The sequence below is a fragment of the Leuciscus leuciscus genome, assembly GCF_965113295.1.
Source record: "Leuciscus leuciscus genome assembly, chromosome: 8".
NCBI classification, from domain to species: Eukaryota; Metazoa; Chordata; class Actinopteri; order Cypriniformes; family Leuciscidae; genus Leuciscus; species Leuciscus leuciscus.
Window position 1 is genome coordinate 40,766,910 of NC_138732.1, and position 27,641 is coordinate 40,794,550.

General features: G+C 39.0%; 1 protein-coding gene and 1 long non-coding RNA gene across 2 annotated transcripts; one reads left to right on the forward strand and one right to left on the reverse strand.

Annotated features, from left to right (window-relative positions):
* The first annotated feature begins 3,260 nt into the window (after window positions 1-3,260).
* Window positions 3,261-25,352, forward strand: fhdc2 (FH2 domain containing 2). Its single transcript, XM_082178301.1, has 12 exons — window positions 3,261-3,426; window positions 7,995-8,429; window positions 12,332-12,393; window positions 15,073-15,175; window positions 15,329-15,414; window positions 15,890-15,990; window positions 16,919-16,989; window positions 17,069-17,176; window positions 17,336-17,406; window positions 19,350-19,467; window positions 19,551-19,715; window positions 22,876-25,352. The coding sequence occupies exons 2-12, from the start codon at window positions 8,118-8,120 to the stop codon at window positions 24,280-24,282; spliced, it is 2,604 nt and encodes an 867-aa protein (XP_082034427.1). The 5' UTR covers window positions 3,261-3,426; window positions 7,995-8,117; the 3' UTR covers window positions 24,283-25,352.
* On the reverse strand, window positions 18,821-19,306 carry LOC309505179. Its single transcript, XR_014208357.1, has 2 exons — window positions 19,083-19,306; window positions 18,821-19,034 (listed from the first exon to the last, which is right to left on the reverse strand). It is a non-coding gene; the product is annotated as an uncharacterized lncRNA (long non-coding RNA).
* Window positions 25,353-27,641: the final 2,289 nt, after the last annotated feature.

Here is a 27,641-nt window from a genome sequence, read left to right on the forward strand (position 1 = left end):
TTCTTGCTAAGATACGGAATATCTGCGGATCTCATTTCACTTGTTTCTGTATATTTTCTATATAAAAATGTTGATGCAATATAAAGTGTTTGCTCTGGCTCTTGTTGTAAAGTCCCCCTGTAGTCAATAATTGTATCCCTTAAGACTCATCTCCATCTTCATCACCAAAATTATGTTTTTAAACGTTTTTTTCCTTGAAAAATATTCTCAATACCTTAAAATATCTTGAATGTAACTCGACACCCTTGCCTCATTTAGTATGCGCGGTTCTATGAATATGCAAATGAGCCCCGCCTCCACTCACTCACTCAGCTCAGAGATCCACTCGTTGACGATCACACGTTGATCTGATTGGTTACAAGGTAGTTTGCAGGGTTATTGTTTGCGGCTGACCTTATTAGAGTTTCCCTTTCAGACGCAGTATTTATGGGAGGAGAGAATTTAAATAAATCACGCAAGATGATTTACTAAGGTTTGCGCTCGTCAATTTACTGGTATTTTGCACCATTATTTACTGCCCAAAAAAGCATGTCCTAAAGCATGTCCCATTCATTGACAAGCATATAAACATTAATCGCTCTATCTAGATATTCAGCTTAATGATGATTCAGGAATTTTGGTCAAGAACAGGATATTTTTGCTGTGTATAAACCATACAATATGCTTATATGTAAATATGCACTACTTTCAAGACATAAAAGATAATAAAATAAAGAACAGCAGTAACAGCAATCATTCTCCCCTCCGCCATGTTTAAAGTGTGTGACCCGCCCAACTCAGAAACTATCAAAATGAACTCTGAGTTTCCCAGCCGTAAATAGGCCTACATCTTGAGAGTCTAATTACCATAGTTTTCTATTTTAAATAAAGAAATTTGAAGATTCGTGAAAAAGATTCCACAGAAATATGAAACTGTTTTCAACATTGATAATAATGATAAATGTTTCTTGAACATCAAATCATCATATTAGAGTGATTTCTGAAGGATCATGTGACACTGAAGACTGAAAATGCTTTGATCACAGGAATAAATTACACTGTACTGTATATATTCACATAGCTGCAAGAATATTTCACAATATTGTTTTTACTGTATTTTCAATCACATAAATTCAGCCTTGGTGAACATAAGAGATCACACTGACTCCAAACTTTGAACAGTGAATGTCCATTTAATTGTTAGTATTTATAAGCTACTTTTGAGCAGATGTAAATTCTGGCCAATCACAGAGCAGCACATTATTTCAATGGGCCATGATCTTGTTGTATGCGAGTGCATCTATTATTGTGTCATGTAAAAACCTAACTGTGTTTGGTCACTTTACACAGATTTTTCCCGCTAAGTGTGTAACTTTGCTTATAGTTAAACATCTCACTCAGTAGTAAATGAATAATCTGCCTTTTATCTCTCTCTTACCCTCTCTTTAAAAGCTATGGGTGTCAGTGAACTAATATTTATGTAACCATCCCAGTACATCAAGCACGATTAACATGTCAGATTAAGCCTTTTAGACACATTCTTAGTGCAAATCCATTACCCAAACATCCTTCTGCCAATATCTGTGTTCATTACTCCACATTTTCTACAGGAAAACATAATATTTTTAGTGCAAGAAGTGCATGTACACAGTAAAAAACCCAACCGTTTTTAACCCAACCGTTGGGTTACACATATTGGGTCAATATGTTGGGTTATTTTTCCAAAAATGTTGGGTAAATTTTATCGTTGGGTAATTTCTAGTAATAACCCAGCTGTTGGGTTAAATACGCATGTTGTATGTAAACTTGTGTATGTTGAATTTATGTAACCACCTACTGTATATATATTCACATTAAATTCTAGGCTCCCCAAGTTATATATTGTATATTTGTTGAGACATATTTATTGTTTTATACAGATAAACAATCTGTGTTTGAAAACAAAGTGTATTTTATTTATTAAAAGAAATACATAGGTGTAAATAATAAATATAAATAAATAGTTAACTTTTAACCCAACTGGATTTTAACCCAATGCACTGGGTTAAAATAATCCACATTTGGGAAGGTGCTACACCACCCCATAGTTGGGTTACTCGCTGGGTTATTTTTAACCCCAGTATATTAAGTGAGTAGGAATTCTTTGTATTGCATCTGAGCTGTACATTAATTGGCACCTGCATATCAGCTGGTATGTTTAGCATTTATGAATTGTGGATAAAAACAGAGCAACATTTCCAGACACAGATCGTCCTCTGGCCCAGCGGTTCAGGGTGTATGAGCTCAGGAACGCTGCTGTGATGAGCTGGGTTGATCTGGGAGAAACGCTGTCGATGTGAGGTGACGGGACTCAACACTTGCTCCGTCACCTGATAGCCTCTCGTTTCCATGTTTCTCCTGATTTGGGGGATTGTGTGTTTCTCAGGTGCAGTTTCCCATGAGCAGTTCTCCGCTCACTTCATCTTGTGTTCTCATCACCAGAGCTGATCAAAGCACAGGAGATTACAGCCGCCGGATCCACAGGAGATCACAGGCGCTGCACGTCTCAGGGTTCTCAGTGGATGAGGACTGATGCGCCGGCTGTTCTGCCCATTGTGTCTCAGAGGAGGGAGCTTTTAAGCAAGCATGAAGCTGACCTGAGATCAGTTCTGTTACACTGAAAAATTATGGCTTTTGTTTCTCTCATAATGGTTTCTCTGTGAACATCTATCTATCTATCTATCTATCTATCTATCTATCTATCTATCTATCTATCTATCTATCTATCTATCTATCTATCTATCTATCTATCTATCTATCTATCTATCTATCTATCTATCTATCTATCTATCTATCTATCTATCTATCTGTCCATCTGTCTGTCTGTCTTAATTTAAAGATTATAATTTCAAGACTGTAGATTTTAATTTAGAAAGTATAGCCTATAACATCTATCTTTAGCCTACATATCACAGCAAATTCTTTTTTGGTAGCGAAATTAGAATCCTACTACGGAGAAGGCCGAGCTAATGAATATTAATTAAGTCACGTTGACATGTCTTAACAGTCCTGGAGCGTCTAGCAAGGTCATTTCATCAATATTTGTAATAATGTAATAGTAGAAATATCCACTACTGCACTTCAGCTAGGCGACATGCGCGTTGCCTACTTAATATTCATGAGCTAATCCTTGCCCGTAGTAGGATTGGTGGAATCCAGCGGAGGGGGAACCAATGAGCGCATCGGGTGCTTCTGCGCATGCGCGTGCTAGAGAGCGCACCGAGAGTTTGAGAGTTTCTCTCCAGTCTACTGAGTTTGTTAATGGGACTCCCGGCGTTTATAAGTGTGTGGAACTGTTTTATGTTTATAGACACACGCGAGAATTCCTCACATTGGACTGGAAATTATTTTATTTCTTTTTCATGTTGTCCTAAATTGGATTACATCCGTAATGATACGAAGTAAAACGTAAGTGGTGTTTTATTTGTGTTTCTGTCTTTCTTCTGCACAGTTCACCAGACTGACCTCTTTGAACTGAATTCAAGTCTTGAGTATATTCTATTTAATTTCATTATCCGATACGTATTTCTCACAGTAGCAGTTTGCCATTTTAATTTGCAGAGCGATTTAATTTAAAGTAGGCTGACAATAATTGAACATTCTCTTTCTATGTTTGAGAAATGATGTGTTTCTGTTGTGCTATGCTGGTGTTTGAAGAATACGATATTTCCAGGGTTTTATAACATGAAAAAGAGTTCAAACAATGTTCGTACGACGAAGACGTTTATTAACTGCAGAAACAACTTCCCAAGCCTTTCATAAAGTGACTCAACAGGCTTTCATCTTTCGTGAACTGGTGCAGATGGTGCTGCATTATGTTGACTTGCCGTTTAAATCATTTGCTGTTTTTCCTCCAAATGTTTTGTCAGTGTTGACAGCAGAGCGCGCTCAGGTGGTGTTCTCTAGCCAGGAAAATCCTGCTTAATTACAGTTCTATTCCATTTCTATTTCAGTTTCACTCACAATATCAAGTTACTGATGTATATACCGATTTATGAGTCTTTAGTGGGGCTTTTGGAGGTGATCGATGATGATGATGATGATAACTGTCGCTTGTGAAAGTTCTTAAAGATATAGTTCGCCCAAAAATGAAATTCCGTCATTAATAATTACTCGCCCTTATGTCCTTCCTACGCACTCGCGTCGCTTCATAAAACTGAGGTTAAACCAAGGATTACTTTAATGAAGTCTTTACTGCTTTACTGTGGTTTGAAAGTGGTAGTTGCGTAGACTGTCAATGGAGGCACAGAAAGCTCTCAGATTTCATTAAAAATGTCTTAATCTGTGTTCTGAAGATGAACAGAAGTCTTACTGGTTTGGAACGACGTGAGGATGAGTAAATAATGACAGAATTTTCATTTTGTGTGAACTAACCCTCTAAATATACATCTACAGATTGCCTTGTCAGCTGATAATAATACATACATTTAATCAGTTAGCAGACGCTTTTATCCAAAGCGACTTATAAATAAGGAGAGCAATAGAAGCAGTTAAACTAACAATAGTACAACAATATGTAAGTGGTGTGACCCTTCCCAGTTTAGTGTAACGCAGTATATGTTTTTTTTTTTTTTAAATAGATAGAGTAGAAGGGAACACAAAAGAAAAGAAAGTGTAAGTATTACTGGATCAAGTGTTGCTGAAAAAGGTGTGTCTTCAGCCGTTTCTTTAAAATGTCAGCAGCTCGGGTACATATCCAGCATAAAGTAGGCTAACTACTTGAATGATATTTAAAGCATCCTAGGATTTACCCCATGACCATGAAGTTGGTTGAGGGAATGAACAGTGTCTAATTTTGGGTCATGCTTTAGGAATTTACATTCTATCATCATTTTGATTACTATTAGTGTGGAAAATGGTGCAGATGTAGTATTTGTAAGTACATGCATTACAGCATTCTCATGTTTTTGGCAGCACAACCGCTTATTTGCCCTGCTAGGAATCCTGAATCTGTGTCAGCTTCACTTTTTCTCTTTTTTTTTCAAATCTGTTATTGTCCTGTGGCCTCATTGGCATTAATGAACTGGACTGCAGGAAGGAACAGCACGTAGGGTGTGTGTAGATACTGTACACATGTGGCAGGAGTTTCTCGGAAAACACGAAACGCTTGAGCCCTCTCTCCTTGTGCTGGGATCTCAACACCTCGGGCCCTTTTAAAAGAGTAACCTCAGGTTAGACACGTCCCTGGCAGCAGCACAAGTCCTGCGGGGAAGCACACACTCATTACAGACACCCTCGTGTTAATTGGGGGACAAGAGCTGCCAGGTGCCCGACCCCATAGGCTCACTTCGGGTCATGGCTGTAAACAACCTCATTGTACGTTGATGACCGGAGCTTGTGTGTTAAAGCACGCAAGTGAGGACGAATTGCATGATGTCATCTTATTACCGTGGTGCTGTTTGATGATAGCACTGGTTCTTGAAGCCTTTGTTCTAAAATCTACACTGCCCGGCCAAAAAAAAAAAGTGGCTGTTTTGATTTAGAGGGGACATATGATGAAGATCTGACTTTTTCTGTGTTAAAGTGCTGTGATCGGGTCCCCTGTGCTTCTACCAACACAGAAAACGTGAAAAGTGAAACCCAGGCAGTAACTTGGTTTTGTTGAGCCTTTCTCTGCGAGCATGTCAAAAAATAAGCCGATCAGATTTCGCTCCCCTTCCGACGTAGAGGATCTTATCATAATATCACCGTCATTAATCTGCACGTTTACACACACCTGCCGACATTTGGTTCCGCAAGCGACGACAGTGACCAGTTCTAGCGCAATGGCAGAAGATCCAGCAAAGCATGAAACTGTTCTGTCGCTGAGCACAGACGAGCACTGAACACTATTGACCAAAACATGTCACCGCTGTCTTATAAACACCTCAGGAACTGTGGACACTTGTGGAAAAGTTAAACGTGACGGTAACCATTCAGAAACGTCCAGGTGCGTCTAAAAGTTGAACTCTTCGTGAGTCTCTCTGTAAGCCTGCACTCGCTACTGGTTATTTCTGAGATTTTGGATGAGTATATAAAGGCTCCGCCCACTTCTGAACGGGGGCGGAGCAGCAGCTCATTTGCATTTAAAGGGACACACACAAAAACTGTGTTTTTGCTCACTCTCAAAACGGGGCAAATTTGACAAGCTATAATATATGATCTGGGGGATATTTTGAGCTGAAATTTCACAGACACATTCTGGGGACACCAGAGATTTATATTACATCTTGTGAAAAGGGGCATCTTATGTCACTTTTAAATAGGCAAATTCTTAATAGTCTATGATTGGATCATTATTGCAGTGATTATTATGTTTCTAGCATTTTATATGTTTGGCAACAGTTCTTCTAACCCTAATTGATGCAGTGTGTTGCTTTTTATTTCTTAAACAACCATGTAGGAAGACTCATCATGGCCATATTCCAGATGACAATATCAAGATTCATCAGGCTCAGATTGTGAAAGAATGGTTGGGAGGAACATGACGAATCATACATGAATCCTGAGCTTAAATTCATTGAGAGTCTTCTGGATGTGCTGGAGGAGACCTTACAGAGAGCTGGACTCTTGCACTGATAATACAAGATCTTGACCAAAAGTTGATGAACCTCTTGATGGAAAAGAATTTGTGATGTTGATTTCCGTCAAGAGGTGCATCAGTTTTTGGTCCTGGAATATGAACATGATGAGTTATTTAAGAAATGAAAAGCTACACACTCCATCAGTTAGGGTTAGAAGAACTGTTGCCAAAATGTAACATGCAAGAAACATAATAATCACTGCAATATTGATCCAATCATAAGCCGTGTTTCCATTATTCTTCAAATTGCGCAAATTGAAATTGTGAATTGAAAATACGCCCGATGGAAACAATTTCGCAAAAACTCCCATATATTGCAAAAAAGTTTTTACATATATATATATATATTTTTTTTTAAGTTTTGCGCAAATCTTTTTTTTTTTTAAGTAAATTAAGGCTATGTTCACACTTAGCGTCTTTTTTGACAAGAAAAAGTTGACAACAGCGTTTTTTTAGCAAATAAAAACGCTGGCAGCGTTCGGTTACAAATAGCAGCCGAGCGCGTCTTTTGTGGCTGGCGCATATACTGACGCGTCTTGACCATGCGTCAACATACGACGAAAAGGGTACCCCCATATGTGACGATTCGGGTTATGGGTAGGTTTAGGTATGCGTTAGGGTATCGCTAGGAGGCGCTGCTGGTGCGCTTCTGTCTGCGTCTCATATTGACGTTAAAGGGGTACCCTTTTCGTCGTATGTTGACGCATGGTCAAGACGCGTAAGTATATGACGTTTTGGGGTGAGACCGGGCTGCTATAACAAGAGCTGCAACAGTAGCCTAGTGCTGTGTGATGCAAAAAATGTCGAGAAAGAGAAAGTTGGCTCTTGCGTTGGCTTTTGAAGTTACCGGGGAGGAGAATGTCGGTTCACAAAGACGTTTGTGGGTGCACGACAGACAGTTGTTCTTGTTGTTATGGAAACGACAGGTCTCGCTACTCGCTTGTCATTGGTCAGCTGTCAAAAAGGCGCTTGACGTAGGGCGTTCTTTTCAGAAAAGTTGAACTTTTTTCAACTTAAAAAGACGCTCTGAGCTGCAGAAAAAGACGCCGGCGGTGGCGTCTAAAAAAGCGCTCAGGACTTTTTTGAAAAAACGGTTTACTCCATAGGGTTATAATGTAGAACAGACGCTGGCAGTTTGAAAAAAGACGCTAAGTGTGAACATAGCCTAACTTTCTATTAATTCATCAAAGAATCCTTAAATGCATCACATAAAAAATCTGAAGCAGCACAACTGTTTCCAACTTTGGTAATATTTCTGAGGGATCTGACTGGAGTTATGATGCTGAAAATTCAGCTCTAGATTTCGTTGTTATATTTTTTAGCACTAATCTGTGTGCCGTGCTTTAGCTGTTAGAGAGTTTGCAGTGTAAAAGAAGTTGTTGTTTCAGTCTGTCGATCTTCTGTCCCACTGCAGATACACTCGAGCGAGCGGATGTCATCTTTCTCCTGCTGTGCTGTATCGATTCTCTGAAGATTAAAGTCTTTAACTTCTCACGGCACATACTTTGATGACACCCAGGAGCCGGAAGTGAGACTCATGGCCACCGTCCCGATCCCCCCTCCTCCTCCTCCTCCTCCTCTTCCTCCTCCTCCTCCTCTGACCCGCACAGACTCTGGCCGCAAACACCGGCTTCGCAATCTCAACTGGGAGCGGATCCCTAAGGAGCGTGTGGAGGGCCGTGAGAGTGTGTGGAGCGGCTCGCTGGACGAGGACACTGACCTCTCCATCGACCTCAGCTCTCTGGACGAGCTCTTCGGGCAGAAAGAGGGCATAAAGCCCGACCGGGCCGCTGGCTTTCGGCGCAGTTTGCTGAGGAGCAGGTCTCCACTAGAGATGAGTGTGGACAAAGTAAGAGCACGTTTTTTTTCATTATCTGCCATGGATGCTTCTTGCAAAACTATACATATAAACTCACTTAATAATGTTGGGTTAAAAATAACCCAAAGGGTAACCCAGCTATGTGGTGGTATAGCACCTTCCCAACTGTGGGTTATTTTAACCCAATGCATTGAGTTAAAAGTAACCCAACAGTTGAGTTAACTTTTTTTTTTTATGACATTATGTTATAAATAAATAAAATACACTGTTTTTCAAATACAGATTGTTTATTTGTATAAAACGATATGTCTCAACAAATATATTTTTAAATTACAAACTAAATATTGGGGAGTCTAGAATTTAATGTAAATATACATAATTGTGTACAAAAATGTAAAATACAATAGTGTACACACAACATACGTAACCCAACAGTTAACCCAACAGCCGGGTTATTACTAGAACTTACCCAACGATTTTAGAAATGACCCAACATTTTTGGAAAATAACCCAACATAGTGACCCAATATGTGTAACCCAATGGTTGGGTTAAAAAATAACCCAACATAGTGACCCAATATGTGTAACCCAATGGTTGGGTTAAAAAATAACCAGTGGTGGACAGTAACGAAGTAAATGTAATTCGTTACTGTACTTAAGTAGCTTTTTTGTGTATCTGTACTTTACTGAAGTATTTAAATTTGGGAAGACTTTTACTTTAACTCCACTACATTTCAAAGTCAAATATCTTACTTTTTACTCTACTACATTTTCAAAATCAGTCGTTCCTTTTTATTTATGAGTGGATAAAAACTTAACTGGTCAAACGAGCCACCTATCACAGTAGCCTACAACGTGTGCGCTTTGTTTTGAACTTGCCTTGGTGGTATCTACTAAGCGCAAACCAGAGCCGTTAAATATGAGAGTTGCGACCATAGACAGTATATAAGAGGTTGCGACACACACGACTTGTTCGACTTGAACCGGAGCTGCACAGACCGATCAGTTTATGACATCAAAGTATAGAGCGAAATCGCGAGAGCGATTGAAAAGCATACAGAGCCGTCTACTCTCTAATCGCTCTTGCGGTATTTTAATGTCATTCACCGATTGGTCTGTGCAGTGTGCCGTTTCAAGTCGAACAAGCCTACTGTGATCTCGCCGCCGCGCGGTCACGTGATTCGTGTAGCTCTCAATAGTTCCAAACAATTTGTGTTGCCAATAATTTTAAGCGGGGCAGAGAGCAGCAGCTATTATTGCAGCAATTATCGGTAAATACTGACGCATAATGAACATTGCTTATTACCTTGACACTAAAATTACTTGCATATAATAGCATTTTTTTTTTCTGAGGAGTAGCAGAAACACTGCATTAATACGTTTTGGTGTTTAATTTTGTAGGGAAATTGGCTGCTCCCATAATGTAGTGTGTATATATATATATTCAATGGCATTGTGCAGGTTTATGTGAATGTATCATAACATTAGGATGTTTATAATTATGACCAGACGCTTGTGAAAAATATGTACAGTAAATACTGTAAATGTATTATACCTTATGGGATCAGTCCCCTTCCGTCCAAAATTAAACACACAAAAAATGTATTCAATTCAAATATATATATATATATATATATATATATATATATATATATATATATATATATATATAGACTAATTAATGTCATTTTATTAATAGATTGATGTGCCAAGTGACAGAGTCTTCACGTAGACTGAGTTAAGCAAGAGTCTTGTGACAAAAATTATAATAGGACATTATAGCAATAAAAAAATCATAGTACTTGGATACTTAAGTACATTTGAAGGCAAATACTTTTGTACTTTTACTCAAGTGAATGTTTAAAGGCAGCACTTCTACTTTTACTTGAGTAATATTTTACCTTGAGTATCTTTACTTTAACTCAAGTACATGGTATGTGTACTTCGTCCACCACTGAAAATAACCCAACATAGTGACCCAATATGTGTAACCCAACGGTTGGGTTAAAAAATAAATAAACCAGCATTTTTTACTGTGGCATTTGGTGTTTACATTTGGCGTGTGTTAATGTCAAAATGCGCCAAATGCATGTGTATTTCATCAATAGTGTGTGTAAAGCAGTCACTCTTACTAGCCACTTTAGCTGGTTGAATTTTATATAGGCCTCATTTTTCAATTGTAGTCTTGTAAAAAGGCTTCTGAAATAATAAACTGAGTGCAATGTAGTGCTGTCAAAAATATAAATTTTTCGATACATATCGATACTGAAATATCTGAAACACAAATTTTCCACAGCATATATACAGGATCCCAGCATCTCTCTCTCTCTCATATCTCTCCGAAAGCGAGTGACACACAAACCCGCCTCTCCTCACTCACTCCATTCATTTGCTCTGGATGAATATTGTTGCTGTTACAGGGCTTGAATTTCAGCGTGAGATTGTGTGTATTGAGCATAATTTTACTCATTCCTGCAGATTTTGTGCTCAAACCCAAAGTTGACACACATAAAGCCGCCTCTCAGGACTAAATTGAGCTCTTTTTCACTGTTTATTGCCCTTAAACGGTCAAATACACTCAAAATAATGTCAAAATGCTGGTCTTGGCGAGTATTCACGTAAACACAGTCAGTTTTAAGTGTTTTAAGTGAATGTAAACAGTTGAGAAAGAAAACACATGTGTAACAGTGTAATGGATCAGTGCGTCAGGTCTTAAAGTGACAGCAGCCTAATATTCCTGCTGCCAAATTATGAGATAATATTAAAAATATCTATATGGGAGTTTTGCTCCATGATATCAATGCCAAAATTGTGGCCGGTGGAAATGCTGAGTGGCTTGTAACTTAAGAAAACCACTAGCCACAGCGGCTGATGAGCAAACCAGTGAATGTCAAGCCCTGACTCATGACTGTCAGGAAACATTCAGAAACCGCTTTTAAAGGATGTTCTTGTGTTCAGCTGGACCGAGCACAACAATGGAATAGATTCCAGAGTTTTATTAAAGTTTCTAACTTTTAAAGCCTTAAATGCATGGCTGTTTCACCAATCATTATTACATATTCGGGTCTTCAGATCTATATCGACTCCTGACATTTTAATAACCATTACAAAAGATCAAAATAAAGCATGCCATATTTTTGTTACCTTTTGGACCTTGGAAGGGTTCAGTTTGAGCAGATGCTTTCGACCATCATCACTGTCGTCGTCAGAGCTCATTTCCCCAGTACATTCAGCTTCTGGCTCATATTCACAGTGTCAACCATATTCTCAAAACTATCGTAGCCAATATTTGATTGCACACAGCACTTGCTCTGCAGTAAATTGCTGAGTTTTTCTGATGATACTTGTGTATACTTTTGTGTTATTTCTGCGGTAATTATGAGTGAAACTTCACGTCATCATTGTGAATCAGAAATTCTTGAGGAATAAAGGTAAATTGCACTTTTAAAGTCATTAAAAGATTCAATTGATGCACAGAAAAAGAAAAAGAAATTGCACTATTACATACCTCGGGTCGCTAGCGACCCGACACACTTTTTCCAAGAAAATTGTTCAAATACATGCATTCTTTGATAAATTGTTTTCTTGTTTGTTTATAATGAATCAATTTAGGAGTACTAGGAAGGTTGATGTCTAACTTAAAAAAATGAATGAGTGCGAGGGTAGTGAATGACGTCAAGGGTCATAAAATACCTGTGGTGTGTGTTTAAGTATTAACTTCACTGATCTTTACTTGACAGAAATGTAATGTTTATGGCTCAAGATGCTGAAAAACAGGGAGATTCAATGGCCAAAGACCCCATATGCATGTTTTCATAGAATGACATGTGCAGTAATTGACTTAATTTATTGTTGAAGGCAATGGACTTCACTCTTACTTTTTTGATGAGTTTTTGTGTTTGTGAGCTGATTACCTTTATTTGTATTTGCAGGTTACACTGCTTGACTCGAAACGCAGCATGAATGTTGGGATATTTCTGCGGCAGTTGAAAATGTAAGTTTTGGTTTAATTTGATATATTACTCAGGCTTATTAAGGCAAGACACCCCAGGTGAATAGGGTAAAAAAATAACGAATAGATATCCCCATACTTCACCAGTTGATTGATTACATTAACAATTGCACAAAAAAAATTTTGTTTTACAAGTTTTCTGAAATGTTATGTTTAAATATGTAAATGAGGCATTATCTAATTAAATTTCTAATTTCATTTCTAGAACAAAAATCTGAACATTGGATAAAGACGTTCAAAATTCATGTTTTTAAAAAAAAATATATTAGAGTCAAAGGTTTTTACTGAGGGGATTCTGGATATCTCTTTTTATCACTCCATAAATCAGAAAATACTGTCAACAGCCATAAATAAATAAATTTTCACCCTTTTTTTTAAGAAATAAAATGTTGTACAAAATCAGGAAAATTATATATGAACAAAACCCTCTATAAAAACCTTTAGAATATAGATCAATATAAAACTGTTGTAAGTGTGTATGTAAGTGTTACTGAATCATAATGTGTTATTTCTGGCTCAGTGACACATACTGTAATTGAAATCTACAGACGCAAATAGATAAAGTGCTCTAAGAGATACAGTTAAAAGTGTATTCTTTCAGCTAAAAAAACACACACTATGATGAGCCAAAAAGCCTAAAATCTCCAAATTGACAGATGCATGAAAAAACACTGTTCTTGCTGTAGTGTCTCGCCTTAAAAGGATAAATAAGTAAAATAAGTCTTCATTTCTACAAATGATTTAGTGTTCATATGCATTGGTATTAAATTGGCCACCCTGCCCTCTAGATATTTGTATTGGCCGTTTTTGTTACAGTCCCATTTGTTAGGAACAGGAAATGAAGGTGTCCTGGAGGAAGTGTCTTAACACTCTAGAGGGGCAGGATCTGCAGGCGGTGTTTATTCTGAGTCAATGATTGCCCTCAGATGGAGGATAGATGTGTGAATGAAAAGGGGGGCAGATGACAAGTGTCCAATCAGAACAGCTGGTTTTGATGGTCAGTGAAGGAGGTCAAAGGTCACACCTGCTTTGTGCCCGGATGAGCCGTGATGAGGAACGAAACCTGATCTCTGCAGCAACTTCTCAAAATATGCTCTGAGATTAAATATATGTTTCAATTCAGGTGTTTCCAAAGAAATGTGATGCATTGTAGTGATGCAGAGTGAAAGCAGTTCATAAATCATTATTCATCCTTTTCAATGCCAGTGTTTAATGAGAAAAGGTTGGCGTTTTCATGTCAGCACTTGCTCTCTGAGTAAATACATGGGAGTTCCCATCTGAGTTTGAAAACCTCTTCCATGGGACTGATATCTGTCAGAACATGTGCGGGAATTACGGAGAAGTGCTCACGCAGACAAACACATTTCCCTGTGTGTGTGTGTGTGTGTGTGTGTGTGTGTGTGTGTGTGTGTAACCTCACATAAGTGCACGCTTTTAAAGTGTACGAGTATGAATTATACTCCGCTGTGGCCAAAGCTGGTCTTTGTTCTGTAATACCTTTTCATTATTTCATTTTGAACGCCACGAAGAAACCACGAGAGCCTTCAATACTCTCTGACATTAACAATTACATAAATTACATAAAAATACAAATCATAAACTAGTCGGGTCTTGTAAACCTTTTTTTGAGACAAGCAAAAGAACCAGCTGTGGGTTTGACACACATCCACATGTTCAAGAGAAACTGGATTGACGAGTAAATATAACCTTGTTTAGGTCAACAGGACCAGACGTTGCACTGGCGAAATCTTACAATGCATTGATTTAAGATTGCATAAAATCCAGAACCTTTGACCTTTAGTCCTGATGCAACTAAAACCCTATTCCGACGGTAATTGTTGGATGTCCGTAAAAATAAATTTGCATGGCACCTCAGTGATGACGCGCTGCTCATGTGGTCAGTCGCATGAATGCCTGCTGTAAAGAAAATGTCATATGCTTGGAATAATATGAATAAATTCAAAATTCTTATTGAGATTTATTTAAATCTCATTTTTAAAAATATACGTGTATTTGAAATGGTTCTTATATTCTTGCATTTTATCTCAAAAGGATGTCATTTAAAAAATATGGAAATCAGCGGAAACAAGTTAATGCAGCCTCTTATTTACATACGGTAATAATAAAGCATTGTTTGTATTTTTAATGTTGTGTATAATAGCCTACATATTTTAAAGTGAATCATATATTGCTGCTGCCGGCCCATTTCAAATGTTCATGTGCCTTTTTCTCTTTCTCCTTTCTCTCTTTCTCCTTTCTCTCTTTCTCCTTTCTCTCTTTCTCCTTTCTCTCTTTCTCCTTTCTGTTCGCTGTGGTGGAGCGGTGGTGAATGTTGTTCTTGTAAATACTTTCCAGCATTACAGTAATAAAAGTGTACATCTTTAAAAATGCATGCAAATAACAGTGAAGCGCAACAGTTATCGTACGTACGCTGCTCGGCGGGGATCAAAGAGGGGTTAAACAGTGAATTTTGAAGTGATATCTTCTTGTAAAGTCAGAGATGTGGATTCGGACGGCAATAAAATCACAGAATAACCCCATAAAATGATGAAAACACCCATAAGAAACACTTACCGCCCGGATAGCGCTTAAGGCTACTCAGTGTACTACAGATTGACAGAGACAGTGATGTGATGTGGCCGTTGTCTCCTCTTTCCTCAGTGCTGTGGAGGAGATCGTGGAGGACGTGAGACGAGGAGCCGGAGAGCGTTACGGAGCGGAGAAACTGGCTGAGCTCTGCAAACTTCTGCCTGATGATGAAGAGGTATCGTCTCTCTGACACGCCACACGTCTGTCCGTCCACATGTTAGAGAGAATTACATGTGATGCTGCTTGTTACGCCACATGATCTCCAATCACAACTCTTTCTGTTGGACTGAGTGCTGAATATTAAGTCCGTGCGTTTCCTTTTGTCCAGGAGGCCCGGTTGAAGAAGTTCAGCGGTGACCGTAGTTTACTGGCAGAGCCGGATCTCTTCGTTCTCTTACTGGTGGAGTTACCCAGGTAAGAGTTCAGGACTGAATGATCCAGTATTTACTAGTGTTGTCAAAAGTACCGACTTCGGTACCATACCATTTAAACAATGTGACGATACCAGCATTTCCCTCTAGCATTTTAGAGCGCTGTTTTTCACACGCTCAACATATGTGTCTCTGATTGGCCATTGTGTTCACTCGCTCAACATATACGTCTCTGATTGGCCATTGCGTTCAAGCGCTCAACATATACGTCTCTGATTGGCCATTGCGTTCAAGCGCTCAACATATACGTCTCTGATTGGCCATTGCGTTCAAGCGCTCAACATATACGTCTCTAATTGGCCGTTGTGTTCACGCGCTCAACATATACGTCTCTGACACATTTTTTAAATTTCAGTTCCGACTTGGGACTCTGTACTTTTGACAACACTAGTATAAACACATCATGTGTCTTTCACTGAGCGCTGATTAATCCTCCTCCTCCTCCTCATCATCACTAGCTTCCGCATGCGTCTGGACGTCCTGATCCTCCAGCAGGAGTTTGACCCCGCGGTGACCTCTCTCTGTGTGGCGGCCAGATGTCTGCGGGAGGCGGCTCGAGGTAAACACTCACACAACGGCCTCTCACTGGGTTGGTCTGGAGTGGTTGCAGCTCTGAAAGCTTCAGCTCGAGTCACACAGTATCAGAGACCTTGTGCTTGAGTTTCGCTGTGATGTGTAACCCCTGTGCATCCATATGGGCATTTTTGTCTTTTCAGCGGTTTTTTTATATTATTTTTTTATCATTTTGCCTGTGTTTATGCCAACTGCATGTATTTTGGCACAGGAGTGTATTTTTATTGGAATTTGACTATTTCACCCCCATTTCCTTTAAAAAAATCTATTTTGCACTAGTAACACACACCAGTTCCTCTCAGCACCTTTTGGACAAAAATGTCCGCATTGAAAGCCCCGTTAAAACTGCTATTTTTAATCCCAGGGCCGTTTAACTATAAAATGACGCAATCTTTGTTAATAGGCTTTAATTCTGTTGGCAAGGCTTCAAAATTAAAAATGTAACTATTTTTTACCAGATGGTGACATTTTCTCAGGTTTGGCTTATAAAGCAAATACTCACTTTATTTCTGTGTTCTGCTTCTGCATACTACACACACTCTCACCGAAAGCTCATTTTTTGAGATATTAATCTCAAATTTGGAACACGACTTGTTTAGATGTATGGCTTTAATTTTCTAGCAGCTTTAGAGTTCAACATGTTTCATAATATATAAATTTGATATAAAATAATGTTCATTAATCATAAACGTAAACCTATATAACTTTTTTTACTTCAACAATAATCTGCCAAGAGTCTGCTTTAAAATGAGACCAAACTTAAGTCTGTGCTCCTAAGCTACAGTTTTATGACACTGAAATGTTTGTCCACTATGGACCTATGTGTAACGATGGACAAGGGTTAATGGCGTGAGTGTCTTTGATTGATTGATGATGTCTGTACATCAGTGCCTGACGCTCATGTGTTTGTGCAGAGCTGCTGAGCTGTCCCGAGCTGCACTATATCCTGCGACTGGTGCTCAAGGCGGGAAACTACATGAACGCCGTGAGTCTTTGATCGACACGCTGTTCTTGATAAGCCATGTCCTCGTATGAAGCCAGACTGAGCTCTCTTGTGCTTTCAGGGTGGTTACGCTGGAAATGCTGCTGGATTCAGGATTTCCTCTCTGCTCAAACTGGCCGACACCAAAGCCAACAAACCAGGCATGAACCTCCTCCATTTTGTTGCCATGGTGAGTGTCGTGATGATGTCACAAGGGCCTGACTTTCATTATGCCTCTTCACATGAAAGGAAACCGCATGATGATGTCATTATGATGGAATGAAATCCGCTGGATAAAAGTCTAAGTGAGGTTCAGCATGAGTGATTGTTTTCTTCTCCTTTACTACAGGAGGCAGTGAAGAAGGATAAAGACTTGCTGATGTTTCCCAGCCGCTTGAGTCACGTGGGTCCCGCTTCAAGGTCAGGAGACAAACACCTTCTGAGAGCTTTTATGCTCTCTTAGATCAGTCCAGAACAGGGGTGTTCAATTAAAGTTCAAAAAGGTCCGGTCTCTATGTTTCCTTCCCAGCGTAGGTCCGACAATACTTTTTTGAAACAGTTATTCATGTCCATCGAGGAAGCCTGAAGAATACTTTGTAAAAATTATTATTCTTTAAATTCTAAACACTCAAAATTGTCATCAAAGATGAGAATCCTGGGCCCAGAGAGCCACAAAAAACCCCAAAAAGTATATTTCTTCCACCTGGATATGAATATAAAAAGTTTAGAAAAGATGTTTTAATAGGCTATTTTTATTTTAAATGTATTCACCTCAGTGTACGACACACATAAGGCCTTGGCGCTGAGGAAACCTACGGGGGTGCAGGGTAAACCTCTTAAGAAAAGTATGACCCATTTTTATATTTTGTTTAAAGCAATAAACTACTGAAAAACAAACAATGTACATAATCTAATAATCAAAACTCTCAAGTTAACTAGTCATTTCAAAGTTTTTTGTCTTCTCTTGCCATCTCTAAATCATTTTCCAAATTATAACTTTTTTATTATGAAATGCTCTTCATATGCGCTGATTAATGCTAAATTTATTGCACACATTAACTTGTCTCAAACCTGGTTTAGCTGAACAGTCAGAGTCATCTGTATGACAGATACAATTAATTGTGAATGAAGCACTTTTAGTTCTAGATAAAAATATTGTAGATCTAGCTCTGAAAGATCATAACCATAAACAACCCTGAGTGATTGTGGTGTGAAGTGCGGTGGTGAACCGTTGTTTTGACGCACTCCTCACTTTAATCTGTAGAAACGGTAAAATGGCGCAATTATGTCCCGTGATCCGGCATTTAAATAACACTGGTCTAGAAGAATATCAGTGGATGACTGTCATGAAGCCTGTCTGGGTCATATTTCACCCCAAAATCAAAAAGTAAATTTTACATTAATGAAGAAAATATCATCCTTCCCTCGCGCCCTGTAACAAATCCTTCCCTCAGGGGTCTAAATGAAGCCCTAAAATTATACTTATGTTTTTTTTTTTGTCCAGAAAGCTTATTTTTATTTCATTTTGATAATATATATATATATATATTATATAATAATATATATATATCATTTTTTTTCTTCTATTTTTTAATGCATTTTTTGGGGGAGATTTATTTTATTTTATCTACCTTTAAATTACTAGATTTAATCAATAAATAATCAATAATCAATAAATTGTAATTTAGTAATTTAGTAATTTAAGCACATTCCTTAAATTCTTTTAACTAAAATAACTCAATAATATAAACAATTTCATGCATAACCCTTTTAATTCAGCTCATAATATCTTACATTGGATGTCTTTGCTGACCTCTTGTGGAAAAATAATAATATAACATGATATTTCATGACTCTTGCCACTAGATGGCCTTATAGCTCTATATATGGAGCAAATGAGCTGTTCCACTGCATCCTAAAGTCAGGTTACTTCAGTATGCATTCAGATACACATGTAGACATCATAAAATCATTTTTTGGTAAAGTTTGAGCATTTTTAGTTTGAATTTTGAGCATTTTTAGGTTTTTCTATGTGTACTGAAGCATTCCTAAGGGGGTCAAATAGGAAAGGATTTGTTACGTTTTACAATTTCAACCTCGAATCCATTACATTATAAACATTTTTTATGTGTATTCATGGTTCAAGTGCGACAAAAGTCCTGGGGTATTGGACCCCTCTGATGAACACTCAATTTGTAAAAAAAAAAATCCGGGTCAAAGTGACCCGAGGGAAGGATGAAGGGTTAAAATAGGCTTTGTTTGTTGTGACATAATTTTCATCAGCTTTACACAAAAGTAAGTTGTGCACGTATTCCTCAGTGGATAATATTAGAGAGTGAACGATCATGTGTTTTTGTGTTCAGGTTGTCAGAAGAGTCTGTGCTGGAGGATCTGTCTCGACTGCAAAGCCGAGTCTCAGCGCTCAGAGTCAGAGCTCAGGCCGATGCCGAAATCCAGATGCAGACCAGAGCCTTTCTAGAGGTGTGTGTGTGTGTGTGTCCAGGTCATGTTCACAGATGCTGATGCTCCTGTTCAGCCTGTAAATCCCTCACTTCTTCCTTCAGGTTGCGGAGGTGAGGCTGACCGAAGCTCAGGATGAGCTGGAACGCTTACAGGAGAGCAGTAAGTCTCTGGTGGAGTTCTTCTGTGAAGATGACAAGACTTTCAAACTGGAGGAGGCCTGTCAGATCTTCCATGGCTTCTGCCATCGCTTCCAGAGAGCCGTGCAGGTGAGTGGGACTGTCTCTTTAAATAGAAACTACTAAAATGAAGTTTAAAGTCCCCCTGAAGTCAATCATTTTATCCCTTAGCTCATCTTTGATCACAAAAATGGCATATTTAAAAATGTTTTCCTTGAAAAACAATTCTTCATGCCTTAAAATAGCTTGAATGTAACTCGACACCCTTGCCTCATTTAGTATGCGCAGTTCTATGAATATGCAAATGAGCCCCACCTCCACTCACTCACTCAGCTCAGAGATCCACTCGTTCACCAGGTGTGTTTCCTGAAAGCATCGTTAGCCAACTATGGTCGCGAGTTTCGTCGTTATCAGCAGTTCAACGAGTCGGTGTTTCCCGAAACCAATGTTCTAACGAACATTCGCAAACAGCATCGCAGAGTTATGTGTTTGGAGCGACAGATCTCCTGTGGTTAGAAGCAGAGTTTAGTTTGCATGACATGTGGACTCAATACATCCTTATCCTGAGCAAAATAAGCAAGCTGACATTCAGTACAACCTGTGTCTTTTATATATAATACATACAAATGTGAGTTACGTCGTTTAGTTTGTCAAGAGATTTAAAGCGTTGTTTCTGAAGAGTGCGCGTGTGTGAACGAGCTCTAATGCGTAAGAACGAGCCTATGATTGAATCTGGAAATAAAGCAAAATAACTGAGAAAAATGAGAACAATTCCTCAGATGCATGTCTGTCATTTATAGCAAAACATCTAGTGTTAATATGATCTCAAACAGATTCATTAAAGTAAGTTATTACTCCACCACGTGTGTGACATCATTAACCAACGTGGTTGAACGACCAATTTGAGACAATACGGTTTCGGGAAACAGTCGTGACTGGCAAGTTGATTTCTTTGGTTGTGAAGCAGTGAGTTACGTGGTTGTTCGGGAAACACACCCCCGTTTAGTTACAAGGTAGTTTGTGACGTCAGAAACACCAGCGATTTCAAAGCGTGTGTTTGAGACTGTCTTTGGTTCACTGCAGTTTTAAGGAGAAAATACTCAGCAATGCTGTCGACTTATGAATTTACACATGGTTTGTCTTAAAGCAGATTAAAAACACCACATAGACACATAAACTACATTAAAGGGATACTTCACCTCTGGAAAGATGAATGTGTATTTAAAATAGGTCATTTATGTAGAAGAAATGTGAAATTATTTTTGAATTTGGAGCTTTCTAGACTGAGAAAAGCCAGAAAATGTATTTTTGGCTTATGTGGATGAAAGACAACAACTCCCAGAATGCACTTGCTTCGCTGCCCTAGGAGGCCACTCCCAAGCCGCGCCTACCAGTTAGAGAGCGCAGTTGAAAACAACAAGGCTACTAGTGAGACTCTGACGCATATGAATCACTCATCCGTCCATAAGGCTAGCTACCACCGGAGCTTGAAATTCATTTCACACAAAATGTCTAACGTTAGTTAGTTGGCGAACTCATTAATGAATTACTCCTCATTTGTATTTCTTTCGAAGTGGTGAATTATTGCATGGTTACGTTACCGGGATGTTCAGTCAGATGCGGTGCGAAACTAGGATGGTTCACAACACAAACGTCCGTGTCCTCGTGTGATTCAGAGATTTCGTCCAGGAGAAATTGGCATCGTTTAAATGCTTTGCAGCAGACGGACTCTATCTCTGTGTTCGTAGCGGTTCGTAGTTGCATAGTGAGATCACCGGCGCCACCAGTCCGCCCCCAGCTCGAGCCAGTCTGGGCTTCTCGTCCGCGACAGGCAGGTCTTCTGCCTCGGCTGCTCTTCGCTATGCGGCTTGTAAAGGTAGCCACAAACACCTGATTCGAGCATCAGACTTCCGAAATCCTCTTCTTCTACATCATATTGAGTAACGTTACCCTCCGCTATTGTCATATCTTCACAGCTTGCTCCACAGTGCCTGTTAGCTTAGCTTCCAAACAAGATGGAGGATATTGCTTTTAGTTTCAGAAAGTGAAGTCCCACCCACTGATCTGTAATAGGCCTGTAGCGTGAGCGGGTCCCGCCCCCTGGAATAATGAGGAGCTAGTGTTTGTAGTCTCTACACTTTTCAATGAAATGTGACTTCCTGCTTATTATGACGCAAAATGATGATTTTTACGTCATAATAAGCAGGAAGTAAAACACTTAAATCCTTATTTCTCCCATCTCAGGGAAAAATTAATGAAAAATCCACGTTTATTATAATATATGACTGGGTTTCTAACAATACAAAGCTTAATGCAAATGGGTGAAGTGTCCCTTTAAAACATTGATTTTTACCTCAGAGGGACTTTAAAAGTACTTGCCTGAACCTTGAGCTGCAGAAATCTGAATCTGAAAGTGTTATTACAAACACACTCAAAGTTTAACTCGACATTTTCATGTAAATGTGATTGATAGCAACCACTTAACTGATGTTTAATTGGTTAGATTGTTTGGTAATATTATTGATAATAAATATTTGCTACTAACCAACAGGAAAACTATGGAAGCTTGTTTCCGCCAATGAATAAAAAAATTCATATGTAATTCTTACTTTTTCTCTCTCAATTATGAGAAAAAAAGTCAATGCAATATGTAAACTCGCAATTGTGAGAAAAGTCATAATTGTGAGTTAAAAAGTTGCAATAACTATATAAATAATATAATAAAAATAATGTTTATTTTTTATTCTGTGGTGGAAAGAATCTTCCATAGAAAACAGGAACTTCATTTGATCTGTAAATGCCAATCAAATTGCAAGACTTTTCTTCCAATCAGAAGAACCATCATTTCAACAATGCAGTTATACAAATGTTTAATGTATAGTATTTTAAAACATATTAAAAAGCTAGTTGCAGATAATGGCAATAAAAGGCTTGTTAATAGGCAAAAAATAAAGATTAAAAGGCCAAATAAAGGCATGCATTAAAATTGATAAAATTAAATACATTTTATTAATATCCATCAACAGTATGTGGTTATATACACTATATTTACTTGTATAAATAAAAATATATAAATATATAAAGCGCTCTACAAATGTAACAAATTATTATTATTTACTTGCATGTAATGCAAATTTTTTATACATGTAAAATCTTCCATGAACATTTTAAGTGACACACATCTGTGAATCCGCTCATTGAAATGTTGGTTTCAAACTGAAGTGTACACATGTGACTTGTGTCCTAACAGGAGAACACAGAGAGGGAGTTGCAGGAGCAGCGGCGCGTGGCCCGCGAGCGTGAGAATGTGGGAAAGCGTCGTTCCCTGGCTCTGTGTACGGGCCTGGAAGAGGAGCGCGAGTCCGACGACCTGGATCACGCTCTGCAGAGGAGCTTGAGTTACACGGGCAGCCGGCGAAGCCTGCGCAGACTCTCTCAATACTTCCTCCGCTCCAGCGAGAGAAACATCCAACAGCAGACGAACTCATCCCTGAGAGACCCGGAGCTCATCGCACTCTCACTGCATCAGAATGAGGAAACTCAGTGTTCAAGCACAGATTCTACATGTGGCCTTCAGCAGGACTCAGCAGACACTGTGAGAAGCCATTCTAGAGTGAATACGAGGACAGTCCCCAGTGATAACGCTTTTGTTGCTTTGGGAAAAACAAGTATCACGTCACATCAGCAGGGGGCAGTGAATGTCCTCCCGCTCGCAGGAATATCCCCTAACAAAGTGTTGAAAGTTGAGAAACGGGTTCAAGACGCCTCTGAAAGGCTGACGCAGATTGCGACTGATGCTGAGAAGGATCCTGAGAAGAAGGATTGTGTAAATGGCAAAGAGTCTCAATCTCAAAGAGGAGCAACACTAGACACAGACACCAAAACTGACACTCGGTTGGGAAAGACGTGGACTAACGCGTCTGACGCTAGTCCTGTTGCGCGGGAGGCGTGTAGCGCAGAACGAGAGCACGTTTACCCTCGTGTCGGAGAAACGCTGGAGTGCCACACGCTAGTGAAGGGCCTTCGCTCATACGAGAGCCTTTCTCCAACCGTGACACGACCAGCCGCAAATAATCACTGCTCAAAATGGAGGAAAGAGCGGGAAGCTGAGGAGCGAGATTGTGCTAGCTCACCCCATGCTAAGGATGATAGTAGCCGTCTAAAAACTCCCACTCGAGGATCTACTAAAAGACTGATGGTTCCCAGAGGAGCGCCTTCTAACTATAGCGGGATCCCAAGAGTGCACAGCAAGACTCCCGCTGATAGTTTATCAGCTAGTCAGGTATCGCGTCCCGCATCCGTACGCACATCGCTAATGAAACGCTTCACCGGAGGCCAAAATGAGCTGAAACGTAATAGCAGTGCGAGGGAGAAAGTGAACGCGCCGTCTGACACGGGGAAACTAAAAGGTAACGCCGTTGAAAAGTCGAAGCAGGACGAAGACAAGCAGTTTGTGAGGGGCTCGCCACTTCGCGTGTCCAAACGGCTTGCGCCCAACTCTGAATCCACGGCTAACCGCACCATACACAGTCCCACCGCGGCTACGACCGCGAAGACCATCCGCACGGCCATCATAAGTGCAGCCAAAGCCAAGACGAACACCAGAATACCAGGCCCTAAAATCCCCAGAGCTGCCGCCCAACCCATGTGGAGATGACATCTGATTATCTGTGCCTTTATGAGATGTCGTAAAGTTGGGTATCGTTTGAATTTTAACGATTACTATTTTGATTCTGCTTATCGATTCCTAATTTCGAATCCAATAAGGAAAGAAAAAAACTTGCACTCTAAAAAATGCTGGGTTGTTTCAACCCTTGTTTGGGTCAAATATGGACAAACCCAACCATTGGGTTTAAAAATGTAATTAAAAAATGTAAACCAAATGTCGGGTTTGTCCACATTTGACCCAAACATGCATTTTTTATTCACATTTAGTCTTATTGCAAAACATTTAAACAGCTGCTGTCACTTTAAGAGTTGCCCAATGGTCAGAAATGAATCGTTAAGAAGAATCGAAATTTTATAACAAATATTGGATTCCAGAATTGTCGATTCCCAACCCTATGCATGAGGAACTAAAGGTGTGTGAACGGTCAACTGTTGTCTCCTCTGGAAATAAAGGAGCCATTCATCGGGTCTGGCCAGAACGGACCGTCAGCCGCTGTAATGAACCCAAGCTGAGTGACCAATCCTCTCAGAGCTCAGGTCACTTTGAGTTTCGCCTCTCGTTTCAGGACTTTGCTGGAAACGCTGTACCTCTGAACGCTCGAGTGCTCTGAGCCGGGAACAGCACACATCAGACCGGCTCCGGACACAACCGGCCTTCAATATGGGTTTTGTTTCCTACGTTAGACTGTCAAAGCGAACAGAGCTTCCCAGGTCAATTGATTGGTTGATTTTAAACTGGCCCTTTGATTCAGGTCAGATTAACTTGTGTACTTCAGTTACAGGTACAAAAATAATGACGCAAAACTAATATGTAATAATTCAAGATCCCAAAGCAAATGTGTTGAGTTTCCATTTGTATATGTTGAGCTTCTTCCTCAACATTTGATGCACTTTACAGATGAGAGAGATTTAATGCTGGCAGGTCTCTGTGGTAATCTGCTGTACATGTGTGTTTTCTCTATGTGAAATGTTAAATTAACTGAGTCAAAAACATATTTGTATTTGTAAATAAGACTTTGAAATAAAGAATGAATAGATTGTTACTGTTCATAGACATTATATGCTTCTCCTAGTTCTAGTCTACTGCTGTTATCCTTTTAAAATTCTTCCAAATAGCTATAATTTATTGGTAATTTAATGCTGGTTAATATAATAAAGGTTAAAGTCCCCCTGTAGTCAATAATGTATCCCTTAAAACTCATATTTGATCACCAAAATAACATATTTTAAAGTTTTTTTCCTTAAAATAAAATCTTCCTGCCTTAAAATATCTTGAATGTAACTCGACACCCTTGCCTCATTTAGTATACGAGGTTCTATGAATATGCAAATGAGCCCTGCCTCCACTCACTCACTCAGCTCAGAGATCCACTGGTTGACGATCACACGTTGATCTGATTGGTTACAAGGTAGTTTGTGACGTCAGAAACACCAGCGATTTCAAAGCGTGTGTTTGAGACTGTCTTTGGTTCACTGCAGTTTTAAGGAGGAAATACTCAGCAATGCTGTCGACTTATGCTTTAAGACAAACCATGTGTAACTTCATATTAAAAACACCACATAGACACATAAACAACATTAAACGCTGGATTTTCACCACAGGGCGACTTTGAGCACAATCAAGGGTAGATTTGAAGTATTTCCATTGAGATGCAGCGCTGTTGAGCTTGACCTTTACCCTTCATGTCCTGGCCAAAAAGTCCCGTAGTGCTTGTGGAAGGCCAGTATTCAAATAGTCATTTTTTCTCTTAATTAATATCGTAAAATGAACAGTAAATGTCTTTCGCCCCAAGTCTGAGGTTGAATCTGAAATCGCTAACTTCCTTAATATATTAGATTAAAAATGGGTGCATCCCAATTCACATACTCAAGCATTATTCCATGCAAGTAGTGCGTTCACACTGTACATTACAACAAGAAAAAGTGCACAATGCTGGAGGACAACCTTTAAACCACTAACCATGTTCAGACTGACAGCCAAAATCAGATTTTTTTTTTTTTTTTGCATATCCAAATTATATCCAGATGGGTTTTTGAAAGTCTGGACAGCAATAAATACATAAATAAAACATGAAAATGCTCATTTTTACACTTGCATCTCAGTCTGGATGTTCTGGCTGCTCAAATCAGATTTCTTCTGCATAACTCGTCTTAACGCGACACAGCGATTATATCCAAACCGGAGATGGAAATGCCTGAATGGTTCAGTACACAGTGCACACTATAAAATGTCATTTGGGACGCAACTTATGCCTGTATTCATAAAACAGTCGGCTAAAAGCACCCAGATGACCTACTACTTCTGGCGATTGTGCCAGTCGGCCAAAATCTGGAAAAGGATTCGCTTTCGCTTTTCCGAACCAATTCTTCTCCCTTTTCCCATTGCACATCCGCTCAGAGAGGCGTTTATTTAAAATAAAAATGAAGAAAATATTCAAAAAGTGGAAATAAAGTGCCTAAAAGGTATTTAATAATGAGGATAAAGTGTTTACAGGTGTAGGGAAGAGCTTTAAGGACCGGTTATGTCATGATAAGGCGGCATCCATTTATGATTTTAATAAATATAAATCATAAATACTGAATATTTTGTTATTATTGTGTACTGTTTTATAATGTACTACAATACACTGAGGAGCAAATCTTCCACTATTTGCAATACAGTCAAACTAAAAATTATTCAGACACCAGATATAATTTTTGATATTTATTTTACAAGTGTGTGCAGGACACTATAGTTCATCTATGTAAGTGAGAGCAAATGTGACATATTATACCCATAAATTCTTCATACAGTGGCTACCAGTAACATTTATAAATATTTGGACCAAAAATGATTCCGACACTTTGAGCTGATCATGTTTTGCTGAAGTGTTTTTCTTTAATAACTAATGCTCTTTTTACACACAGACTGAACACAATGAAGCATTGCTTGGTGATTGGTTGAGCTAAACTGGTATTATCTAATTGTGTAGTTAAATTTAACAGCTGACAGATATTCAACATAATTCATGTGTGAGACAGTCTAACAGAAGGACGGACAAAACCAGTCAAATATCAACTGAGTTCTGCTCATATTTTATCACCACTTTCTAAACTATAGTGAATAAACTGATAATGTGAGAAATGTTGAAGGTGTCTGAATACGTGTTGGTTTGACCGTATAAATCTAAATTGCATCTAACAACTTTTAGCACTATCGCTGCTTTAATAAAAAGCTGATTTTGTGAAGTTTAATGGTGCTGGTAATAATATGCCAGCTATATGTTTGCTTCTCTTCTCACTCTATCAATGACTTGTGGCAGATCTTTGGGTCAGGATGGGCAACAGAAGCACAGGCTCCCGAAACCT

Bases quoted from the DNA above. Each gene is read 5' to 3' on its own strand.
- fhdc2 (XM_082178301.1), top strand. From the start codon at position 8,118: ATGGCCACCGTCCCGATCCCCCCTCCTCCTCCTCCTCCTCCTCTTCCT. The intron at 15,415-15,889 runs GTAAGAGTTCAG...CATCATCACTAG, and splicing joins TTACTGGTGGAGTTACCCAG to CTTCCGCATGCGTCTGGACG. The intron at 17,177-17,335 runs GTGAGTGTCGTG...CCTTTACTACAG, and splicing joins TCCTCCATTTTGTTGCCATG to GAGGCAGTGAAGAAGGATAA.